At 35.8% G+C, this 21,528-nt stretch overlaps 1 protein-coding gene across 7 annotated transcripts in view; it reads right to left on the reverse strand.

Moving 5' to 3' along the window:
• Positions 1-21,528, reverse strand: part of LOC128208334 (paired box protein Pax-5-like) — a 73,602-nt gene that overhangs the window by 7,375 nt on the left and 44,699 nt on the right. For 4 of the 7 annotated variants that reach the window (XM_052911894.1, XM_052911908.1, XM_052911930.1 and 1 more), the window contains 7 exons: positions 19,046-19,243; positions 12,280-12,485; positions 8,497-8,561; positions 6,059-6,338; positions 5,110-5,178; positions 2,853-3,044; positions 1,369-1,491 (listed from right to left, as the gene is read on the reverse strand). In XM_052911894.1, coding sequence (XP_052767854.1) covers positions 1,369-1,491; positions 2,853-3,044; positions 5,110-5,178; positions 6,059-6,338; positions 8,497-8,561; positions 12,280-12,485; positions 19,046-19,243 — 1,133 coding nt within the window. The remainder of the gene's footprint in view (positions 1-1,368; positions 1,492-2,852; positions 3,045-5,109; positions 5,179-6,058; positions 6,339-8,496; positions 8,562-12,279; positions 12,486-19,045; positions 19,244-21,528) is intronic. The other 3 variants (XM_052911901.1, XM_052911916.1, XM_052911923.1) reach the window with 3 other exon arrangements.

Genomic DNA, 21,528 nt, shown 5'->3' on the forward strand with positions numbered 1-21,528 from the left:
TGCAGCATCAACATAATCATTTTACCATAAATCTCTCAATGTTTTAGTGGGAGTCATCTTCTGAAATTGCATTGCAAAACAAATACGATACGGTCAGTGATCAGACCATTTCCAATTATGGAATAAAACTAGGGATGACGACTCGTTATGTCCGCATTTACGAGAATATCCGCCTAACTGGAACAAATCAGAGACTACTGTTGGCTATAAATAGATTATTTAAAACCAACTCAGTTAATACAATGCTGGACAAATATTGCACTGTCATACTTTATAGGAATATATCAAGAATTTAGGGTCCTTTGGGGAAGATTCAAAATAGAATTAAGACAGCCATAAAGACTAATATTTCAACAACAGACCTTGTCCGAAAATACAGAAACAATCAAATAAGTGTTACTGTCGTAAACGCTCAACTTCCCTTTGCGATGGGCAATGGTTCTGTATTTAATCTGTCTGATAGCATGAAGCCGCACGTAAAATCAACGGTTGTGTGGATATCTTATAACAGTGCTGCTGGACTTTTTTTTTTGGGGGGGGGGGGGCATTTGGGAGGGATTAAACAAAGTACCTTGACCATTCAAGCAAAAAATATACTTCCCATTATTGTTTGAGTTGGTATTTTTTAACAAAATCTGAATCCGAGTATATGTTAATTTCAAAATCAACTGATCCAGAATTGGAAACTTGAATTAAACTCTTTCATCAATCTATGTTTTATAATACTTAAATAGATTGGCATTTAGCAGCGGATGTAACGTTTTAAGACACATACACACATGTTATTCTAAATGAATCCACCTGGCATTGAGCCTGTGTATTGAGCAGCGGAGGTAACGTTTTAATACACACATGCAATATGACAAGTCTGATTGAATCAACCTGGCATTGAGCTTGTGTATTGAGCAGCGGAGGTAACGTTTTAATACATAGATGCTATTTGACAAGTCTAAAGGTACCAACCTGGCGTTGAGCCTGTGTATTGAGCAGCGGAGGTAACGTTTTAATACACACATGCTATTTGACAAGTCTAAATGTACCAACCTGGCATTGAGCTTGTGTATTGAGCAGCGGAGGTAACGTTTTAATACACACATGCTATTTGACAAGTCTAAATGTACCAACCTGGCATTGAGCTTGTGTATTGAGCCGCAGAGGTAACGTTTTAATACATAGATGCTATTTGAGAAGTCTAAATGTACCAACCTGACATTGAGCCTGTGTATTGAGCAGCGGAGGTAACGTTTTAATACATAGATGCTATTTCACAAGTCTGAATGTACCAACCTGGCATTGAACTTGTGTTTTGAGCCGCAGAGGTAACGTTTTAATACATAGATGCTATTTGAGAAGTCTAAATGTACCAACCTGGCATTGAGCCTGTGTATTGAGCAGCGGAGGTAACTTGTGGAAGGACGATGGAAGGAACTGCCGTGCCCACGACGGACTGGTTCGTGTACACGGCGCTCGTGAAGCCTGTGCTTCCTTGACCTGAAAACCACGTGACATAGTGGGGTTAGGCTTAGATGGTGATGCGTTTGGTGCAAAAGTTAAGTTTGTAAATTTGAATTAAATCAATAAAAACAATCGATATAATAATGGGGTCCATCTTACCATCATTAAAACATTACATAGGAAATACAATTTTCATCTGAAAATCGTGCTACAAAAGAAACAACTCTTTCTTACCAGCCCACTTTTACAGTGTTTTACATTATGGTAAATGAGAAAAGTCATTTTACAATCAGAAAACTAACATGCATTCCATTTAAGAATGGTGTTGACGGACCCCATTGAAAATAAGCCAGTATCGTAATTGTCAGGCAATTTTAAAGTGTTAGTTTTTCAAAACATTCAACAAATAAATATTATTTGGAACAAAACACTGGTTAACAAACAGCTGTTATCAAGTTATTCTGCAATTTCTAGAGCTGTAGGTTAGAACATGTCCTTGTACGCAAAACTGATTACGGTCATCAGATTTATGAATACTTCATCATCATTTCATTTAATTACTTTTTATGTAAAACCATCCTCAAAATATTTGCAGAATATCACGTTTTATTCCAAAATGATAATATCTCATATTGATACCCAAAACTGCTAACATATCAAGGAAACTGAAACCGACACAAAATTAAAAGCGAAATAAAACAAGGTCCACAATACGACGATAACATCAGTAAATATTGAAAGGTTAGCTTAAGATTCAAATTCCATTTCCTACAATCGAATAATTTGAAGGTCTGCAAACAGATTCCCGGATTTATCAGGATGGGTAACAAGACCCTTAACCAATACGACTATTGGATTTTGCAATTTATTAACTCCAGCAAGCAGGTCGTGCACCATTATCAAGGAGCTGCATCTCTTCTTTTTCAAGTAACAATGATTTGAAAGCAAAATAAAGGTGAAGTTTTCATTAACGTAATTGGCCGGAAACTCGTCAAGACAATTTAGTCAGACGCTTGGGTTATTTATGTCAGTAACTGTAAACTATGTCGGAGCGTAAATAACATGACAAGGTACTAACACACTTGATGCCGCATGCAGCAAGAACACGAATAACAAAGACATGCAGTGGTTATATAATTGGACCAGTGGTACACATTCTCCTTGTTTAATCAAATTATAGTTCAGTGTTAAATTTCCGGTTTTTCTGTTGTTTTTGTCGAATAGTTTAATATCAGAGACATCAAAAAGAAATGATGTTGAATCGCTTTTGGTATTGCCAGTATTTGTTTTCATGTGCTTTTTTTGGTAATAAAAAACTCTGCAAATATTTTGGGCGATTTCTTTATTTTTTCTTTATTTTTCTTTGCGGCAACTGCGCGAAGATTGCTTGCCCTTACTTGAAAATTGAGCGGGGAAAGATGGTAATGGCGTATAAGCTTGACTCAAAGATGGCTGAACAGGGGTGAGTTCAGTAAGGTCCCCGTTGTGAGGGGTCCCTGGTTTAGGGGATGGCGTGTGCCCGGGAGTGGGGACATTGGTCATGCCCGGTGCCGAGTTGGCCGTACCCGCCTCAGTATTATGCGTCCCTGCTGAAAATCGGAAATAATAAAAACCTTCTTTGCAACTGAATTTGAAACATTAAAAAATGAAGAAAAAATTCCATTCTATTAGATAAATAAGGAAAAAATCTAAAAGTAAAAAAATGTCATGCATAAATAGATTTTCAAAGAGCTATAACAACGGTCATGCTTGCACAACATTGAGTGTAATAAAAGGCTAAGAAATAAGTAAGCATTGAAAAAAAAAATGAACTTCAATCCGATATGACTTCGATGATATAGGATCTGATTAACGTGGATGATATGGATTCAATGTATGGAGGAAGAAAGTATGAACAACAAAGAAAAAGAATGGTAGATATTTTTTGTCAATTTCTGGTATTCTGAAGTTTGTTTCAAGACTGTCAAAATACTTGGCCACTGACACTAGGCTGTTAGCAGCATAAATTATGTCGCAAATCCTGACTGGTGTGGAAGAATAGTTTAATCTTTCTCGATCAGGTCTGAATTCTGCGTTATCTACGAATTAATACGCTAGATTTTAGATGGAGAGGTGATTCTATGACAAGCGGCAGGAGACTTGATGGCTTTTCCAGAAGCGGCCAGTAAATAAGCCTGATTCGAGGTATGCAACGCGCTTTGATACATTCTGATATGTCTTAGCATTTGATAAATTGACGGACGATTTGGCAGCGAGATGAATGCGGCAACGATGTACGGCACTTGTTGTATTTTATCATGTCTGTGGTCGTATCTGATCACTGTCGCTGGTTCATATTTCATAGATAGTTATTTTACATGTTCATCAGCTTGTTGATACGTAACATCAATTTTAGTAACTGCTGATTTATTTGTTGTAGAAATTGTAATGGAATTAACACGAAACTTGAGTTGCAGCTTTGAACGCCAGCGCGAAGATCCGGACATGCATTGAGACTGTGGGTTTAGAAATGAAAATGGTGATGATGTATTATCATGATAAATTTTAGTAAAAATAGTAACGAATTTCAGAAGTTTGAAATAAATCAGACACCTCCCACAGCAGATGAATGTGCATTCTTATACATCTAGAAAGACCCCATTACCCTCACCCTCTAACATTTAAATGCAATTTTGTGATTCCAGGTTAAGGTAATACAATTTCAGATTTGTCTTATACATTATTGTTTCTAATGTTCTTTACCAATATGTTTACCGATACGGTCACAAACCGCTAATTTTTCAAGAGTATCCTCAAAGGAGTACTACAAAGATAGCATCACAACCAGTGTCCAGCAAAACTTTTGCAAATCCCGACGGGCAATTAGTTAACACTTAAAAAGTTCGAGGGCCAATTTCCTCCGCTGTGGGGGACTCTGATTGTAGCGTCACAGACCAGACAATCAGGAATGACGATGAAAGCGTCTATATGAGTACATGACGAACAGGTTAGAACAACTCCTGGTGGGCAAAGTATTGTTCAAGTATTGTTCTTTTGCAAGTGATCCGTGGATGAGGAAAGTGCAGAATTAAAAGTTAATTTCCAGGTACAAATCTTTTCCTGTGAATTAGCTCCGCAAGGTTTTAACAAAAATTGTCACTGGATTGAAAACCACGGTCAAAAAGACTTTAATCCCCAAGAACAACACTTTGCAAACCACGAACAGACTACATGTGGGGTTATAATTGCTTGGGTTATTGTGTTTGAAGCAACATGTCTGAAAGCAAGATTTTGTAAAATGGTTTCAAAGCATGCTTTGTAATAACAATATAATATAATAATGTAAAAACAGTTGAAAACATACAATACAAACTAATTCACCAACGCGTGGGGAATAGGGCAGAAAGAACTAATCTTCTATAAGCGAGAGCTCACCGCAAGACGGCGGTCGTAATTATATATGAAAATGGAGTTACGTTTCTCTCGCGTTTAGTCCTAAAACGTCTCTTGATGGTAGCTTATGGTTTTTACTCAATAATATTAAAGTTGGTATTGAAATCCGACAACCACTTTCAAATGATGCTGTATACAAGACAAGCGATGTATGCATTTAATGAGGGTAGTGAAGACTTAGTGAAGGGCTTTAAGCGATTGGTAGTATTTTGGTCAGTGTACCTTCATATGCAGGGGGCTGGCTCTCTGGTTGCGAGTTCTGGGCATCTATTGGTGAGGGCCCTCTGGCGGCTACACAAACAACAACAATAACAACACTAAATACCACGACATTCAAGGCATACATGTACCGTTTATGGGGTGTGTGTGTGTGTATATATATGGTTATAGTTCACATACACTTATTAATAAATGAAGACAGTAGAAAATGCGGATGAAAATGGATCTGAACTGTCCTGGGACTACTTAAATGTTTAACTTTAATGAAAAAATTTAACGCAGATATGCATTTTTAATATTCTTTTAAATTATGAAGGAGAAAAAATAGAGCACTTCATGTTTATTGTCAACGTTCGATTTTTACTTTGACATTAATGGGTTCCCTTGAACACTAGGTATTAGTCACTTGGTGCGCATTGACTTTCCTATTTAAAAACAAACTTGTTTTAAGGAATCCGTCCCACAAATTAGAATATTCTCTGATTGCTCCGTTAACATTTATGTTTAACTTTGAAGCCTGGCCATAAAATGTCGGTATTATTTGAAAGGTATTTACTTGCTGATGACTTATATGTTGAATCTATGACCAAGACCAAAAAATTGTTCAGTTTCTGCATGTGTATGATCGTTACTTAAAATGAAATCTGACATAAAATGACTTATTTGTCATGTTTGAAGACAGAAAAGTTCTTTTTTGTTATATTAGTAATTTGTTTACAATTTACTTGTATAGTATTTGGTCACCAGTCATCCAAAATTTACATATTTGTGGGTCGAAAACCTTAAGAGTCATAGATCTAAACTCAAATATAAAGTGAGCATGCAACTTTCTACGTACACAATGCATTCGTAAACTCTATTAATAAGCGTAACACCAACATGTAACAATGGACAATGAATGGCAGCACATGTCAATAAATTAACACTAGCAAAAAAGCATATTTGCACTTACCTAAATTTCTATTGTGAGCTATATTGGACTGTATATCGTTTTGCTGAACTTGTTGTCCTCGTGCTTGTTCCTCAAGGGAGGGAGAGGATGCGTATTCTTGTTTAATGGGTGAGGGATTGGGGTTGGCGCTCACGTAATACGGGGGCGGATGGAGCCCCTGGGTGGCGCCCGCGGGGTAGAGCTGACCGTTTGACATGACCACCGCCTGGCCTTGTTGGTCTGTCATGATAACACCGTTTTCCGTCCTTCCCGTTTTAGAGGGCGGATGGGCGTAGTATAACTGAAAATAACGATACGCATGTTTTGGGTGAGAACGAAAGAGTTGTAAGTGCTTTACTTATCTATGTCATTAAAAATCTTTTCGCATCACTCCACTATATAGTCATGTAATTACACGTGGGTGTCTGGTTATAATCTATATAAACATTATTAATGTGTGACTTTTTATTATATATGAAATTCATCTCTCTCTTTCTTTCTTTATACCGGTCTTAAGTATGTTTTAATAATGCAATGGTGCTTTATGTTACCGTAAAACGTGTTTGATGTTCTTAAAATAGTTATAAAAACTTTTTTGTTTCAAAACAGAAAAATTATAGTATATAAAATGTTGTTTTATGTTCTACACGAAAAATAGATTTTCTTAGATTGATATAACATTTTTTCTTAATGAAAAGAAACAAGGGCTCTGGTACTTAAATGAGGATGGCTCGTTGCATCATTGCAACCTGAACCAAGGGGACGGGTACAGCCTCCTCCCGGTCTCGATTTAACCCGAGATGACCCTTTTCTTTTCTACTGTCGGTTGTGTATTTGGAGGTCATTCATAGTTATTACTATATCGGTTATTAATTATTATCTTTGGCTGTCCTCGTCCACTGATGAGGGTAAACAGCGCACGACGGATACGGTGTGGTCAAGCCACAATGCAGCCGATCGGGGCCCCTGTGTTAAGCTTATTTACCGTCGCCATCACGTCAGACAGATTTGGCGAACACGCTAGTTTACGTTACAATCTTCATTATTATGAAAATAATTTCAGAGACGACACATCTGTGTAGGTTCAATGTTTCTTAGATGGAAGCGTGGTTGATATTGACTATATATGCAAAGATTTCAAATATGAAGTGAGTTGTATATTACTATTGAATAAGCTTTTTCTTCTGCTTCTATAAATATTCTTTACTAAAGAGAATATTATTGTATGATACACATATTGTTGTTGCTTGTACACAGAGCCTTATATTGTTAGGCATAGCACAAATAGTAAATATTTAAACATGTTATGCATCCAATTGACACAGACAGACTTTATAACTACTTCCAAAGAGGGACAGGGGACAAGAACAGCTTAATGACGAATTGTCTTGTTAGAAGTCAATACCTCAAACAACACGATCATTACAAACGGAATCACATCATAAATACGAACGATCGTTTTTTACCAGTGGTGTTATGTAATTTCTGTGTACATTTTTACATACTTTTGACTTTCAAGTCGCAATTAGAGATCATAAGTTTTCTTTTTATTGAAGTATTAAATGTAAATATACAAATGCTCTTTTTAAATACCACGTAAATTGCAATTACATCCAACTTGTTTAAGATTGTGGTCCGTCTTTATATCCAATCGATGTGTGGTATTAAAAAAACGAAATAATTTACTTGCTGATAGCTTTATGAAAGGTGACCCGAAATCGTAAATTTCATAAATTGGTGTAATTATGATTTTATGTTATTAATTTTTGCAAAATTGTTGCGAAAAGCAATGAAATCGAAAGTTTTATAATTTCGCTAATGCAATTTGTAATATAAATCACTGTTTTACAGTCAGCGAAGAGCATTAAAAGAGTTTCAGTAAAATTTTACAAATAATTAATAGCCAATATTTTATAGATTTTAAGAGAATTTGATACTTTGTTCATTATTTAGTAAAAAAAAACTGAAGATGAACCAGCCATATTAATCTAGAAAATATGTTTGGAAACGCCCTGAATAAGAAACCTGGCTTTCTTTTGCTACATCAGGGGTTATACACAGGGGAGCAAGTCAGACATTCCCTAACTAGGCCTTTAAGATCCGCATATTATTAACAAGCGATTAATACACGTATTATTCTTAATAGCAGTACTTAATCATGTGCATTTCTTTGATCGGTTTTATGCTAGACAAAATTCATTTCAATGCGCAAAAAGAACAAACAAATTTGAATATTGTTGAAATGAATTCATCGATGGTACGCATGATATCTTTGCCATATATTGTGGGATGGCGGGACGCTTTTTGATCAACAACACGCAAGACGTAGATATTCCGTACACGCAGATAACAGACACACACTCACAAAACTATGCTAATTAAATTGAAAAGTGATAATTAAAATTCGATTATTAATGGACGTTCCTGATGATATGAATGATATTGATGACTATACTTACATCCATATTATTGTTGTTGAGAAGTTGCTGGTCGGCCTTGATATCTGAATCATGTCCGTTTGAAACTGTAACGAGAAAAGAAACAATTATGCCATGGTACAGCATCCTGCAAAACGTCGCCTATAAAAATCGTTTGTTTTTCTGCGCGACAACACAGTTCGATAAAAGAGCCATTATCCCCCCACCCCCTCCCACCCCATAATCGATTTATGTGCATCTAAAATACCAGTTGCACCTCGAAATATCCTTACATAACATATTATGTTATCACCTTTGTTTAAATTGGACTTAAAAGATACCAAGTGTAAACCTTTTTTTATTTTAGTAACATCGACCTGACCCAAGGCGCAAAACTCTCACAAGTTTCATACTTTACCAAGTGAATTGCCAAAAAGGGACGTCTTAGAACCTCGGAAAAAATAGTTTAATTGCCACACCATACTAGAAGAAATCGTATTAGAATTGTAAAATACTTTTATGGGTTTCAGTAGATTGTTGCAGAATAAACATTCAATAATTGTTTTCAGAATTATACACATCTTTGACAGACAGTTTCTTTCAATCAAAACAATAAATTTGTGTGGCTAAGTGGCTAGCTAGGTGGCTGAGAAAAAAGCGTTCGTGCCGCGCAGTCCTATTCCGTTACCCAATACATCAATTTCCGGTCGAGCGCGTGCATGTTTTGATCACGTGGTAGGCGCGCGAAGTTGTCAGACGAGAAAATCGCCACAAACATCCGGATATTTATTATCGAGAGGAATGAACAATCATTTTTCCGGATACAAACAGAAACATCAATGAAAAACGTCCCGTTAAAATAACAGTGTCTTTAAAGGCGTTCTTCGCCGGATAAAGTATACGGGCGATCCGCATGCGAATCATTGTAATAAATGGAAATTTGCCTTCATTTACAAATTTTGTTGACATTAAGTTGAAACTTGATATATTAAACAATACATTCTGTGGTAAAACAATGGTTCTTGATTTCACATGATGACAGATAATTTGATGATATTCTAATAAATGGCAGAAAATGACGCTCATTGGATTTTATGAAGAAGTCTATTTCGGAAAATAGAATAATGATGGGTTCTGTTAATGAATGCCAATTTGTTATGCTAAAATAATTGCTGAGTTTCGAAAATACCATTTTTCCTCTGACCTAGATCTCAAATAAACATGCATAACAAATGTCAATACCCTTATGTCTCAAAACATAGATCTCAAATAAACATATCTAGCTCATGTCAATACCCTTATGTCCCAAAACATAGATCTCAAATAAACATGTCTAGCTCATGTCAATACCCTTATGTCCCAAAACATAGATCTCAAATAGACATATCTAGCTCATGTCAATACCCTTATGTCCCAAAACATAGATCTCAAATAGACATATCTAGCTCATGTCAATACCCTTATGTCCCAAAACATAGATCTCAAATAAACATATCTAGCTCATGTCAATACCCTAATGTCCCAAAACATAGATCTCAAATAAACATATCTAGCTCATGTCAATACCCTTATGTCCCAAAACATAGATCTCAAATAAACATGTCTAGCTCATGTCAATACCCTTATGTCCCAAAACATAGATCTCAAATAAACATGTCTAGCTCATGTCAATACCCTTATGTCCCAAAACATAGATCTCAAATAAACATATCTAGCTCATGCCAATACCCTTATGTCCCAAAACATAGATCTCAAATAAACATGTCTAGCTCATGTCAATACCCTTATGTCCCAAAACATAGATCTCAAATAGACATATCTAGCTCATGTCAATACCCTTATGTCCCAAAACATAGATCTCAAATAGACATATCTAGCTCATGTCAATACCCTTATGTCTCAAAACATAGATCTCAAATAGACATATTTAGCTCATGTCAATACCCTTATGTCTCAAAACATAGATCTCAAATAAACATGTCTAGCTCATGTCAATACCCTTATGGCTCCAAACATAAATCTCAAATAAACATGTCTAGCTCATGTCAATACCCTTATGGCTCCAAACATAGATCTATAAATAAACATATTTAGCACATGTCAGTACCCTTATGTCTCAAAACATAGATCTCAAATAAACATATCTAGCTCATGTCAATACCCTTATGTCCCAAAACATAGATCTCAAATAAACATATTTAGCTCATGTCAATACCCTTATGTCTCAAAACATAGATCTATAAATAAACATATTTAGCTCATGTCAATACCCTTATGTCCCAAAACATAGATCTCAAATAAACATGTCTAGCTCATGTCAATACCCTTATGGCTCAAAACATAGATCTATAAATAAACATATTTAGCACATGTCAGTACCCTTATGTCTCAAAACATAGATCTATAAATAAACATATTTAGCACATGTCAATACCCCTATGTCCCAAAACATAGATGTTATTTGTATCCAACAGTTAATAAAAAAGAAAGACACGAACAAAAATAGGGACAAAATAATCATATAAATCCGCACCTTAACGTCAGAGAAGTTCAAGTTAACAGTTATGAAATCATGAAAGAGACACGTAAATTAATTCATAAATAATAAATGCAAAGTTGCTTATCTTAAAGGTTTTTCAAAAATGGAATTAATGACATATGCTCATTTGAATTCCATCCAATTACCTTGCATAGGGTGTATATCAGAAATTAGTAATTTATTCACGAATTTTGCGGATTAGCACCGACGCCGAATTTCTCCTGGGGAAGTTGGCATTTTTTTCAATTAAATGTTTTCAAAATGACTAAAATAATGGAAAAAATACGGTATCCTCGCGTTCATCAATGGGTTCATATTGATGCCCACAGTTTGTGTAATTGCAAGCATTCTACGCCGGGGGGATTAAGCCGGGTGAACATTTGACGTTGATTCAAAGATCGTATGCGCACCCTTTTATGAAATGTGTCGCTTTGTAAGGGCGTCTATACAGGTTACTCGACATATCCTATTAAGGTGTGAATTATTCAGAAGTCCATTTCTGGGATCGTAAACTCTGCAGTTTCCTCGCTAAATCAATGCGTCCCCGCTGTTAGATCGGCCGCACATCGATAGAAAATATCAAAATTAATATCGCAACTCCTAAAATTCCCATTCAATTTCGCTTAATCATATTTTCGCTCAAAACCCGGCGTCACGACGATTTTCTGTGCGATTTCCACGTTTTACAAATAAATAAATTATCAGATATATTTTGAAATACCCTTCAATAAATAAATACGCGATTATTAAACGATTTAACTGGGTGGTGTCGCAAATTTGTTGATTCTTGAACATAAGATCCTATTGAGATAAAAGTTAAATGTAAGCAAATGGAAATTATCCTCGCAAAATTTAAGCAAATAAGTTATATAAATATCTTTAAAAATAGTTGCTCAATATCAAAACAATCAAAACACATCCTAGTGTAAAAAGCAAAAATCATTTCTGATTTCAATGTGCGTCTTCCTTATTCGTACTATCCACGCAAACCATTGGTAAAAAGAACGGGTTACTCAGTTGAAAATGTATATAAACATTTTGTAAAATAACGGTCATCCTAAAGCTTATATTATTCTTATATTATACATAGCTGGATATACTTTGGGTCAACGTTAAATATATTGGTTGTACATATCATACATAGTTTATTGGAGCACCATAAAAGCTATTATTAATACCTCAGAAGTGTCATGGTCATTCCTAAACCTTACAACTGTGTCACCTAAACAACAGTTTCCTTGACCTTGGCAAGGTCAAGGGCAACTGTTCTAAGGTCAAAATTTTACCTGTGTCATCCAGCTTCCGCTTGGTACCGCCGGTGTTCCCGTTCTGGTCTGTTAGAGGAGGCGTGGTACCCTGGAGCCCCATGATTGCCTGTATTGTGTAGGCACCCTGGCCGTTTGGGCTTCCGTGCGGGGTGACGCCATCAGACACTGGGGAGCCGCCGTCGTTCTTCCCACGAGCGTTCTCTGACGCCCGATTTCGGACAATTCTGAAACATAATTTTGAACAATGTATTTCTTTTCAATTCATATCAATTGTAAATTTGTTTAGTCCAATTTTAATATGCCCTACTTCCAATGTTTCACAAAAAAGACAAATATCTAGCATGTACATTATACGCAAACGCCTAAACATGGAACCATGCCTAGAATGGGCTGTATACATTTTTGTTTCAAATATATGCTAATGCTTTATCATGAGAAACTGTGTACATTTTGCTAAGGGACCTTGGGGTTGAAATTGATATATGTACAGTTAAGCACAATACTGATTCGAAATTAATGTACAATGAGATACTTAATAACGAGTAAATGTCTAAATATTAGCAATTAATTATATCACCATTATGAAATAAATCAAACACATGAGACAAGACCTTCTTCTTGTTTGTAATTTAAAGCCATTCTTATGAGATTTTCTTTGATTAAGGTACAATCATGAGTAAACGTGTGTACAGTAATATTCCAGAATCCATCTGTTTGTCAGTCTGGTATAATAGAACTATTATTCTTCCAAACTTCACTAATGACATTTCCACTTATAAAATATATTTATATGGAAAACAAAAAATTAAGAAGTCAAATAAATTTCTCTCAGAATTACATCTTACGTATCACCTGGCAATGTAACGTTTTAGACATGGGACATTTGTTGAGACGAAACAAGAGGCTAGCATTGTTCCAGAGTCAGGGTCGCCTGTACAGTTTATGAACTATGTCACTTTTCAGCTAACAATCAAGTCAAGTCACTAAATCACAGCATAGTTGTGTCAAAACGAAGACCTCTTGTTGTCACTTTTGAAAATTTATGCGACTGTTTGTCAATAAATCTGCATGCAGTTTTCTTACAAAACAAGACAATGATAAATTATGTTCGTTTGTCAACGCTAGGTGGCGCAATCATGTCTGAGATAATTACAAATTTCGTGTCACAATTTGCTCGTTGTTATCTCTTCATATTGCTTAAGCAATAACGTTAACTGTTCCGATACGAATACCAAGCATAGGTTCTTCCAAGTGTGGTGTAAACATTATTCTGAGAAAGTCTGCGAATTCGCTTCCAGTAATTTACGTTTTTCAACCGTCGCTATTACCCATTGTACTCAATGAATACCAGCAATTAAACCCGTCTGCACGTGGCTACTGGTCCCATCCCCGGGGTTTTCAGTGCTATGTGTAAGAAAGACTCTTGTGCTATACTCGTTTTAAACATTTACCCTTTCAACAGATGAGAAAAACACACCTTTCTACTGAATAAGTTTCTCCCTACAAAAGAGAAACCGCGGTATTTTTTCTCCTCTATATATATAGTATTACCCTAAAACATGTAAGCTGGTAGGAAATCAGTAAGTGTTAATGCGTTGTCCATGTCTAGCGCCGTTGGGAGTCCGAACTGGCTTGTCCTTAATTCTCTTCGGGCAACTATGTTGGTGTTCATACCTTAAGATCCCATTAAGAATTCTTATAACCTTACATTATAGCCAAACAGTGTCTTTATTCAAGACTTTCTTCATCAAAACGTTTCGTTTTGCTTCTTGTTCGCAGATTGCATTAAAAGTGGCGTTGTAAAATGTTAACATGTTGCAAAGGAACTCGTAGAACATCGACGAAATGTTGGCAAGCCGCCTTAATTAGTAGATATTAAAAGCAATCAATCACATATCGGAAGAAGGTGGGACCAACGTCTTATGGTATGAAGATAGTACGAAGCAAACATGTTCTTCTCGTAAATGTTACGTTGATTTGTAGCATTTGGAATACCTCGGCCATTTTTTTCATCGAAAACAACATTTCATCCGAATATGATTAGTGGAGAAGGTGCATCAAAACGTATTCTTATGACATGTAAATGTGTAGCTAATACAAAGCCAACATGTCATATAACATCCAAATGAGTAGGTCATACATGTCGGTTGAAAAAATGCCAGCGTTTTGTAATTTTCAGCAGTTTTGACCTTTGATGTGTCTTGTTATAGTATCAGGACATCTTAGATCAACTCCTTTTTGGTTTTAAACACCAGCTATCGCTTTCTCGTTGTTTTCAGGATCAGTGTGTTCCAAAACCTCATTCAAAGAGCGGAAAAACATTTTCAAAAGAAATCCTAAAATCTATATAATTTCTCATGGTAAGAATTAACGACTAACCGACACCTTCAATTAAGCAAGAAAACGAACGATAAGTGAACAAAAGAAAATATTCGGCTTTGTTTTTAAATGTTTGCTTATTTCTAAACTCATGAAAATGGATACTAACGTTCGACTCATAGCTTACTGCCGTTTATTGTCTTTTAAGATCGCAGATATGATTATGTATTAACAAAAACCATTTTGCGGAATTTTTCATTAGCTGACTTTACAGGTAAACAAATGACTGATTTTCGTTAGAAGTGCCATTAACGTTTGAAGACAATCCTAATGTACCGAAAGGCGACCATGATAGTTTTGTCTTATTGTTTTGACACATGTTTAATTGCACATTTTTGTGTGCAGCGGTTAAAAATCAAATCAGATACAGAATGCAGAATAATCAAAGCCAGTACCGGTGTTCAAAAAACATCTTAATTCATTTCCAACTGAATTCATTTTTAAGTTAAGTACCTCACTTCTCATTTGATATAATCGCTTCATAATATTTTAAATACTTTATGTCCATTCATTTCATTCAAAATACATAATTGTATGTATAAAAGCACTTATACTTTTCATTTAGTATGACTATGAGCATTTTAGGAATTTGACTTCAGTTAATAAATTACTGGAGATGTTTTAAGAATACCGCCCTAGACGTTTACACACCTTAAGTACCCAAATGTATGATCAAAATTTAACATTGCTTTGAATGCACAAAAAAACTTTGACTTAATCACCAGGGCAAATTCTTCTTATGCGGCCTTACAATGATAACTAAGGTATATTCTAGAAATTGTTAAGCAGTTTCCAAAGCTAGAACTAATATAAAAGATTATACGTTGAATAGTTAAGTTGGCAGTATTGAAAGAACCTTTCGTTTCTCTTTCATAACATAACCTACAACTAGACCAGATGAGATCGGTCTTCGGATGAGTAACCCAGCAACGGTGCGCAGCGAGGTATTCCGGATCATATGTCACGTGGCAGTAACCTGACAACGCGCCATATTTCACGGCTGGTCAGCCTCGATTTCGCACTAAAGAAGGCGATGATGTACAACCTAGCGTGTAAGTCTCCATTCATAAAATGGAGTAAGTTAATGTTTAAGAAAATGAAGGTGATCATGTAATGAACTACTGACTCTCTTCTAACGTTAAATTACTCACGTTTCATTTACATATCTCTTTATCAATAAGATTCAGTCGATCGAATTTGCTGATAATGAACCAACTTACATACCAAAAATATGTTGATTTTTACATTTGCGACGTACATAAGAATACTCAAAATGGCTTGCATCATTTAAATTAAGCATATTTATTTTAAATAGGTAAATCACCTATGCGGTAAGGTTTATTAAATAAAATTTGTTAACACCTTAAACCTTGGGAAACTTATCATTCCAGATGCGCACTATAGAAAATTTGAATTTGTTTCGTAAGTATGTTAGTGTTAATTACGTTTTTCGATTTACTAACTTTGCATGATGAAGCAATCTTCGAACGACTTTTAAAAGCAATCATGGTAAAATATAAAACAAATTACGAGCTACTAAAACCACTATCAAACAGGCGATAAAACCGCGAACATTAACAAAGTGGCAATAACTTGCTAGAGTATACTTTTAAATATTTTCTTGCCATTTTGATGCAATGATTTTGATTACGCTTATTTAGCTGTATCAGATAAGAGGAAAATAAAGTTTAGAAAAGCCCTTATCATCACAATTTATTAACACGACTATGCCTTTGAACATATCATAATGCAAGTTTTACCGGAGCCATTATTTAAATTTTCGCTCCCTTTATTGCTTACAAGAGCTAATAGAGAAATGTCACCATAGAAATATGAGTTAATGGAAGCATTAGTATGTGTAGCTGTGTATAGTCGCGCTATAAAGCCAAAACCATCAACTTAAAAGTACACAATTCTTGCAAAAACTAGTCCATGTGATAAATTATATAAGTTCAGTATACAAAAAACGCTTAAAGGACAAACCACACTAATTATACAAACAAACAACAGTCCTACATAACCGCGATCTTCATAAAAATAATTTTATAACTTTAAGCGTGATATTAAAGCTAAATGACGTAATGGCTGTTATATGACATGTCTGTGAATCGAATAGAGTTCGTTTTAAGCTTATAACAGAGGGTTGACTCTTTTTCAAAGCATGAAACCATCAGAGGAATCTTGTGGACAGGTGTGAGTTAACGTTGCGTATAATACGCGCATGACAACGGCTCCAGAGGGTCCTTCCGGTCCGATGGACGTCAAATCATCCACTGGTCTCATGTGCGCTGTGATTTAATTGGGAATGAGTGATGGTACAGGCCCACAATAGCACTAATATTGAGGCGAGATATAATTAAACATCAAGCCCATTCTGAGGCAATAACAGCGTTGTTAACGCGTAATTTGGACAGACGGTTCCTCCGTAAAATTGTCTAAATTTGACGCTTGTTTACATCAAGTGGCTCAGCCATCGTTAATTTAGATCTTTTCTTAGACATGTTTCTTTGCGACTAAAAATTCAACACACAATCACATGAAAACCTTTCCGTGCTGATTCATATAAAAATTAATTTGTCACAGAAATTTCCAGAAGGTTGTTTGACAAATTTCGTGCAGTGCAGTAATACATAAATCTGGTTTTCTAATTTGCTGTAGACTAATTGCAAAACCATGAACGAACCGTTTTAAATGGCAAACCAGTATCTTAAAATGATTAAGAAGTATCAGTTGCACATAATGGGGATATTGTATGCGTAATTTGTAACTATTGTATGTAATTGTAGAGTAGAACATCGGGTGCACGTTGCAAATTAGAGGCTTGTCATTATAACGTTTCTTGCAAAAATGCTACAACTTGTAACAAATAGACCCTCTGTATCGTTCTTAAATGAATTTCGGTAGTAATTGAAAAAAATGTTGCGGGGGTAGCTTCTCCTTACATGAATTAGCAACTTTTTCAACGATGCTTGAATTATGAATGTCTGATCCAACAATGTTAGAAAGATACCAACTCCTGAAAGACATTTACAATCCATGTTATAGGAACAAATACAGAGCTCCTTAAAGAGCATTGAATTGAAACTCTTATTATGGTTGAATTTATTTTTGGTCAATGGCGTGGCAACATTTTTTGAAATTTATGCCGATTTATTTAGAAAAGATCAATGTTAAATTAATTGAACAATACAAATCATATTCAAACGTTTGAAACGCTAATAGCGCGATTTCAATTATAATTTCGGATAAACGGTGTTCGGAATAACGGTGTTAAATGTATATTATCATTTCTATTCGGTGGCTACAAGGGAGGTGCATTTCTTTCTTTAATTATAAGAACCAACTTGTCAAGAAATTCATGTCTTGTCATTTCTGTTAAAGGTTTTAAGGTGTACAATTAAATGACTATAATAATTAAGGCTTATGCTGGAAACCGTCATTCATTTGAATAATACAAGATGGCGTATGTCTAAAATTGTCACATTTTGGACATTGCTATGCTACAAAGCTAGCGTTAAAAGCATCATTTTTAGGACAGTCTGTTGTATGTAGACACTATTCTTTATACTTTAACAAAACATGTCATGATATCAAATATTGCAGTGGTATAAATTAAGACAATTTAGACAGTTTGACTCAAGTATATAAACATGACAATACTAGATATAAAAGGCTTGTAGAAAACGTGTTAATGTCAGAATGTGTACCGTATGCTTACGCAACAAATCTGTTTCAAAAAGATAACAATACTGATTCATAAATCAACGTTTAACTGTTAATAACAGGAAATCTAGCTTCAAAATAATTTACGTAAATAAATATATTTAGTTTGCTGTCTGCATGATAATCCGGTTTAAGTAATGTTTCTTTGAAATGCTATGGTATCGCAGTATCTACATATTATATACAGACTGTACACAATTGATCTAAATATGTTTGTATTTGAACGCGTCCCCAAACTTTATTCTATGGGTTTTTTTTAAAAAACTGAACTCGAAGTAGACAATTTTTGTACATGGGTGAATGGTTCCCTTCTGTTCAAGGGACCCTGTTTGTGCCGTTTTGACAAGACTGGTCTCTGAACGAATGTTGTCTGGTCCGGTCGTTACGAGGACAATTTTGATTAAGTCGTTCTGGTCGTCACATTTATATGCCTTACAAAACATCTTAAATGAGTTCCTTCCAAGCTTACATTCTACGAAACCCCATAAACCAGTTCTCTCTAAGCTTACATCCTACAGAACATCTTAAACGAGTTCCTTCCAGCCCACACCCTACAAAACATCACAAACGAGTTCCCTCCAGCCCACACCCTACAAAACATCACAAACGAGTTCCCTCCAGCCCACACCCTACAAAACATCTCAAACGAGTCCCCTTCAAACACACACTCTAGATCCCTTACCTGTTAATAGAGCTGACACTGGGTACGTTATCATTCGTGCAGACGTTCTCGGCGAGCAGACGGTCCCTGATCTCCCAAGCGAACATGGTCGGGTTCTCCACCTTGTAGTGCGTGATGGCGTCCACGACCGCCGGTGTCGCCACCTTTGGCTTGGAGCCGCCGATCACCCCAGGTTTGATAGAACCCGTCTCGTAGTATCTGTGTGAGAGAGAAAGGGTGAAGTTGAGTGGGTGGGTTTGGGTGGGTTTCATTGTATATATGAATATCAGTGATTTACTAGATGTATTTTAAGAAGGAAAAGATTCGCTATAAGTTAAAAGACAAAAATGCGAACAGAATTACAATGAGTATACTGGATGCGTTTTCTATATTTATGTAAATTCTTTGGAGAGAAAGAAATGTTTTCATATCTTTAACAAATTTATTTAAAGTATTCAAACAAAACATGCTTTTAACGTATGACACTTAATGTTATATTTATGAAATAGCAACGAATTACACATATTTAAAACGTTAACATAAATTAGCTGGAAAGAAGAGTTAGCACGTTAAAATGTAAATGATATCTTCAAAGGTACATAAAAAACACATTCTAATGAGTCTATTTTCCATATTTTCATCTTTTACACAAAAATAGCGTTCATAATTATTCAGTCGGTGTTTATTAGTCATAATACTTCATTTCCTGGTGATGATATGAAGAATAATTCATTACATCACAACACTGGGAGTTCAAGTTCTCAACGACGAGACTTGAGACTGTTTTAGCAAGCAATTTATCACAAAGGTGTGTCTGTAAGACCTCCGAGGACGTCTGAGAAAAGATATGCATGTAGTTTAAAGAACAAGAACACCAATGATAACGCTCGTCTGTCTTCAGTTAAAACAAAAGACATAACTCGCCAATTATTCAAGCAAGAGTTGTGGGCCTTGCTATACATGAACGTATCGTCTCTGGAAACATGTGTACCAAGTTACATGCAAATGCCGTGAACGGCGTTGGATAACCGGCCACTGAAAAGTGTCATAACGCCGACGACGACAACAAGGCGATTAGAATACCTTTCTACCTTTCATTCTTCGTAAATCAGACGAGCAAAAATGCATGTCTTAAAGTCTTAATGGCAATGATTTGATTCAATATTGGTCACACGATTTCTTCGTACTATAAGTTTTCTTTTCGATTCCGTCATTTTCTTTCTAAATTTGGCGACTGACGTGTTAGACATTGCATATATACCAAATGCTAAAAACCTTTCCATATATACATGTAATTATATATTTTATGTCTTGGAGACTTTCTCATTATAAATACTGATACAATGCGGCAAGTATGGATGACAGGAAGAACAATCAAAATGAATTGTGTGTATGTTGTGGGTGTTGGTTCATGTTATCCCTGGTCATCAGGACGGTGCTCATGTAGAACTGTCAGCACGGACGGGCCTCAGACCGGTCAGATAAAGATCGGTGAGTCACACCGGCCATGCTCATCAAGTTACAATAATCATTGGCAGTTGAGATGTTGAGTCTTTGTTTCAAGCCATCTAGAGCATTGCGGGCTTCCTAGCCATTATCAGAATCAGTCAATGTAGGCTTGCGTGTGACCCTTAGGACACGAATTTCGGGAGTCCCCATTGACCTTTACTGATCATTACCCTCGGTTTCATTCTAGACTAATTTTGGATAAAAAGATATATTTTGCTGCCTTTTTTTTAACTCCTAAAAAAGTACGACCATCAAATCGTAACCAATATGGCTAATTGATGAAACACAAGAAAAATCTGCAACGGTCGCTTCCCTAATCAAGCGATCAACTTAAGGGGCCATTGATGGGATCTATTCATTCCAAAATTGCCATGCATCGCGCATAGGGCGGTACAATACCTCCTGAATGAGCCCGCTTTATCCTGACAAGCAGTATTTTGTTAAGTAAAACAACCAGAAGTAATAGGAGAAAACAGTAGGTTCAATAATTCCAATAATTACTAGTTTCAAAATAAATACATCATACTGACCACAAAGACTTCGGGGTGGGTATTGGGTACATTTTGGACAGAATTGGCGTTATCTGCACGCTCTTTATTCTCATATTTAGTTTCAGTGGCGCTTCGCACGCGAGCTTTTTGGTCGTGAAAATTAATATTTGTTACATAGTATGTCCGTTTTAAAAGATCTCTTACAGGGGTTTGAGTTTTATGGTCAAATTGCACGGGCATGATAACTTTAATTTATTGGGTGAATTGTAAATGATATTTGATCATATTGTGGTCGATTTTTTGGGGCAGATTGACTAAATTTATGTTGCAGCCAATGATATGAACCGTGTTTTATGGTGTGTGGCTTTAACTAAACAAAGCGATAACACGAGCGCATCTTTTTAGCCACAAAATTTACTGTCACCGATTTTTCCATCCATCTTAGCCCAATGCGTAGCCGCAAACAAGGGTTTAAAAAGATGGATGTATAAGCTTCAAAGAATT

The sequence above is a fragment of the Mya arenaria genome, chromosome 2, assembly GCF_026914265.1.
Source record: "Mya arenaria isolate MELC-2E11 chromosome 2, ASM2691426v1".
NCBI lineage: Eukaryota > Metazoa > Mollusca > Bivalvia > Myida > Myidae > Mya > Mya arenaria.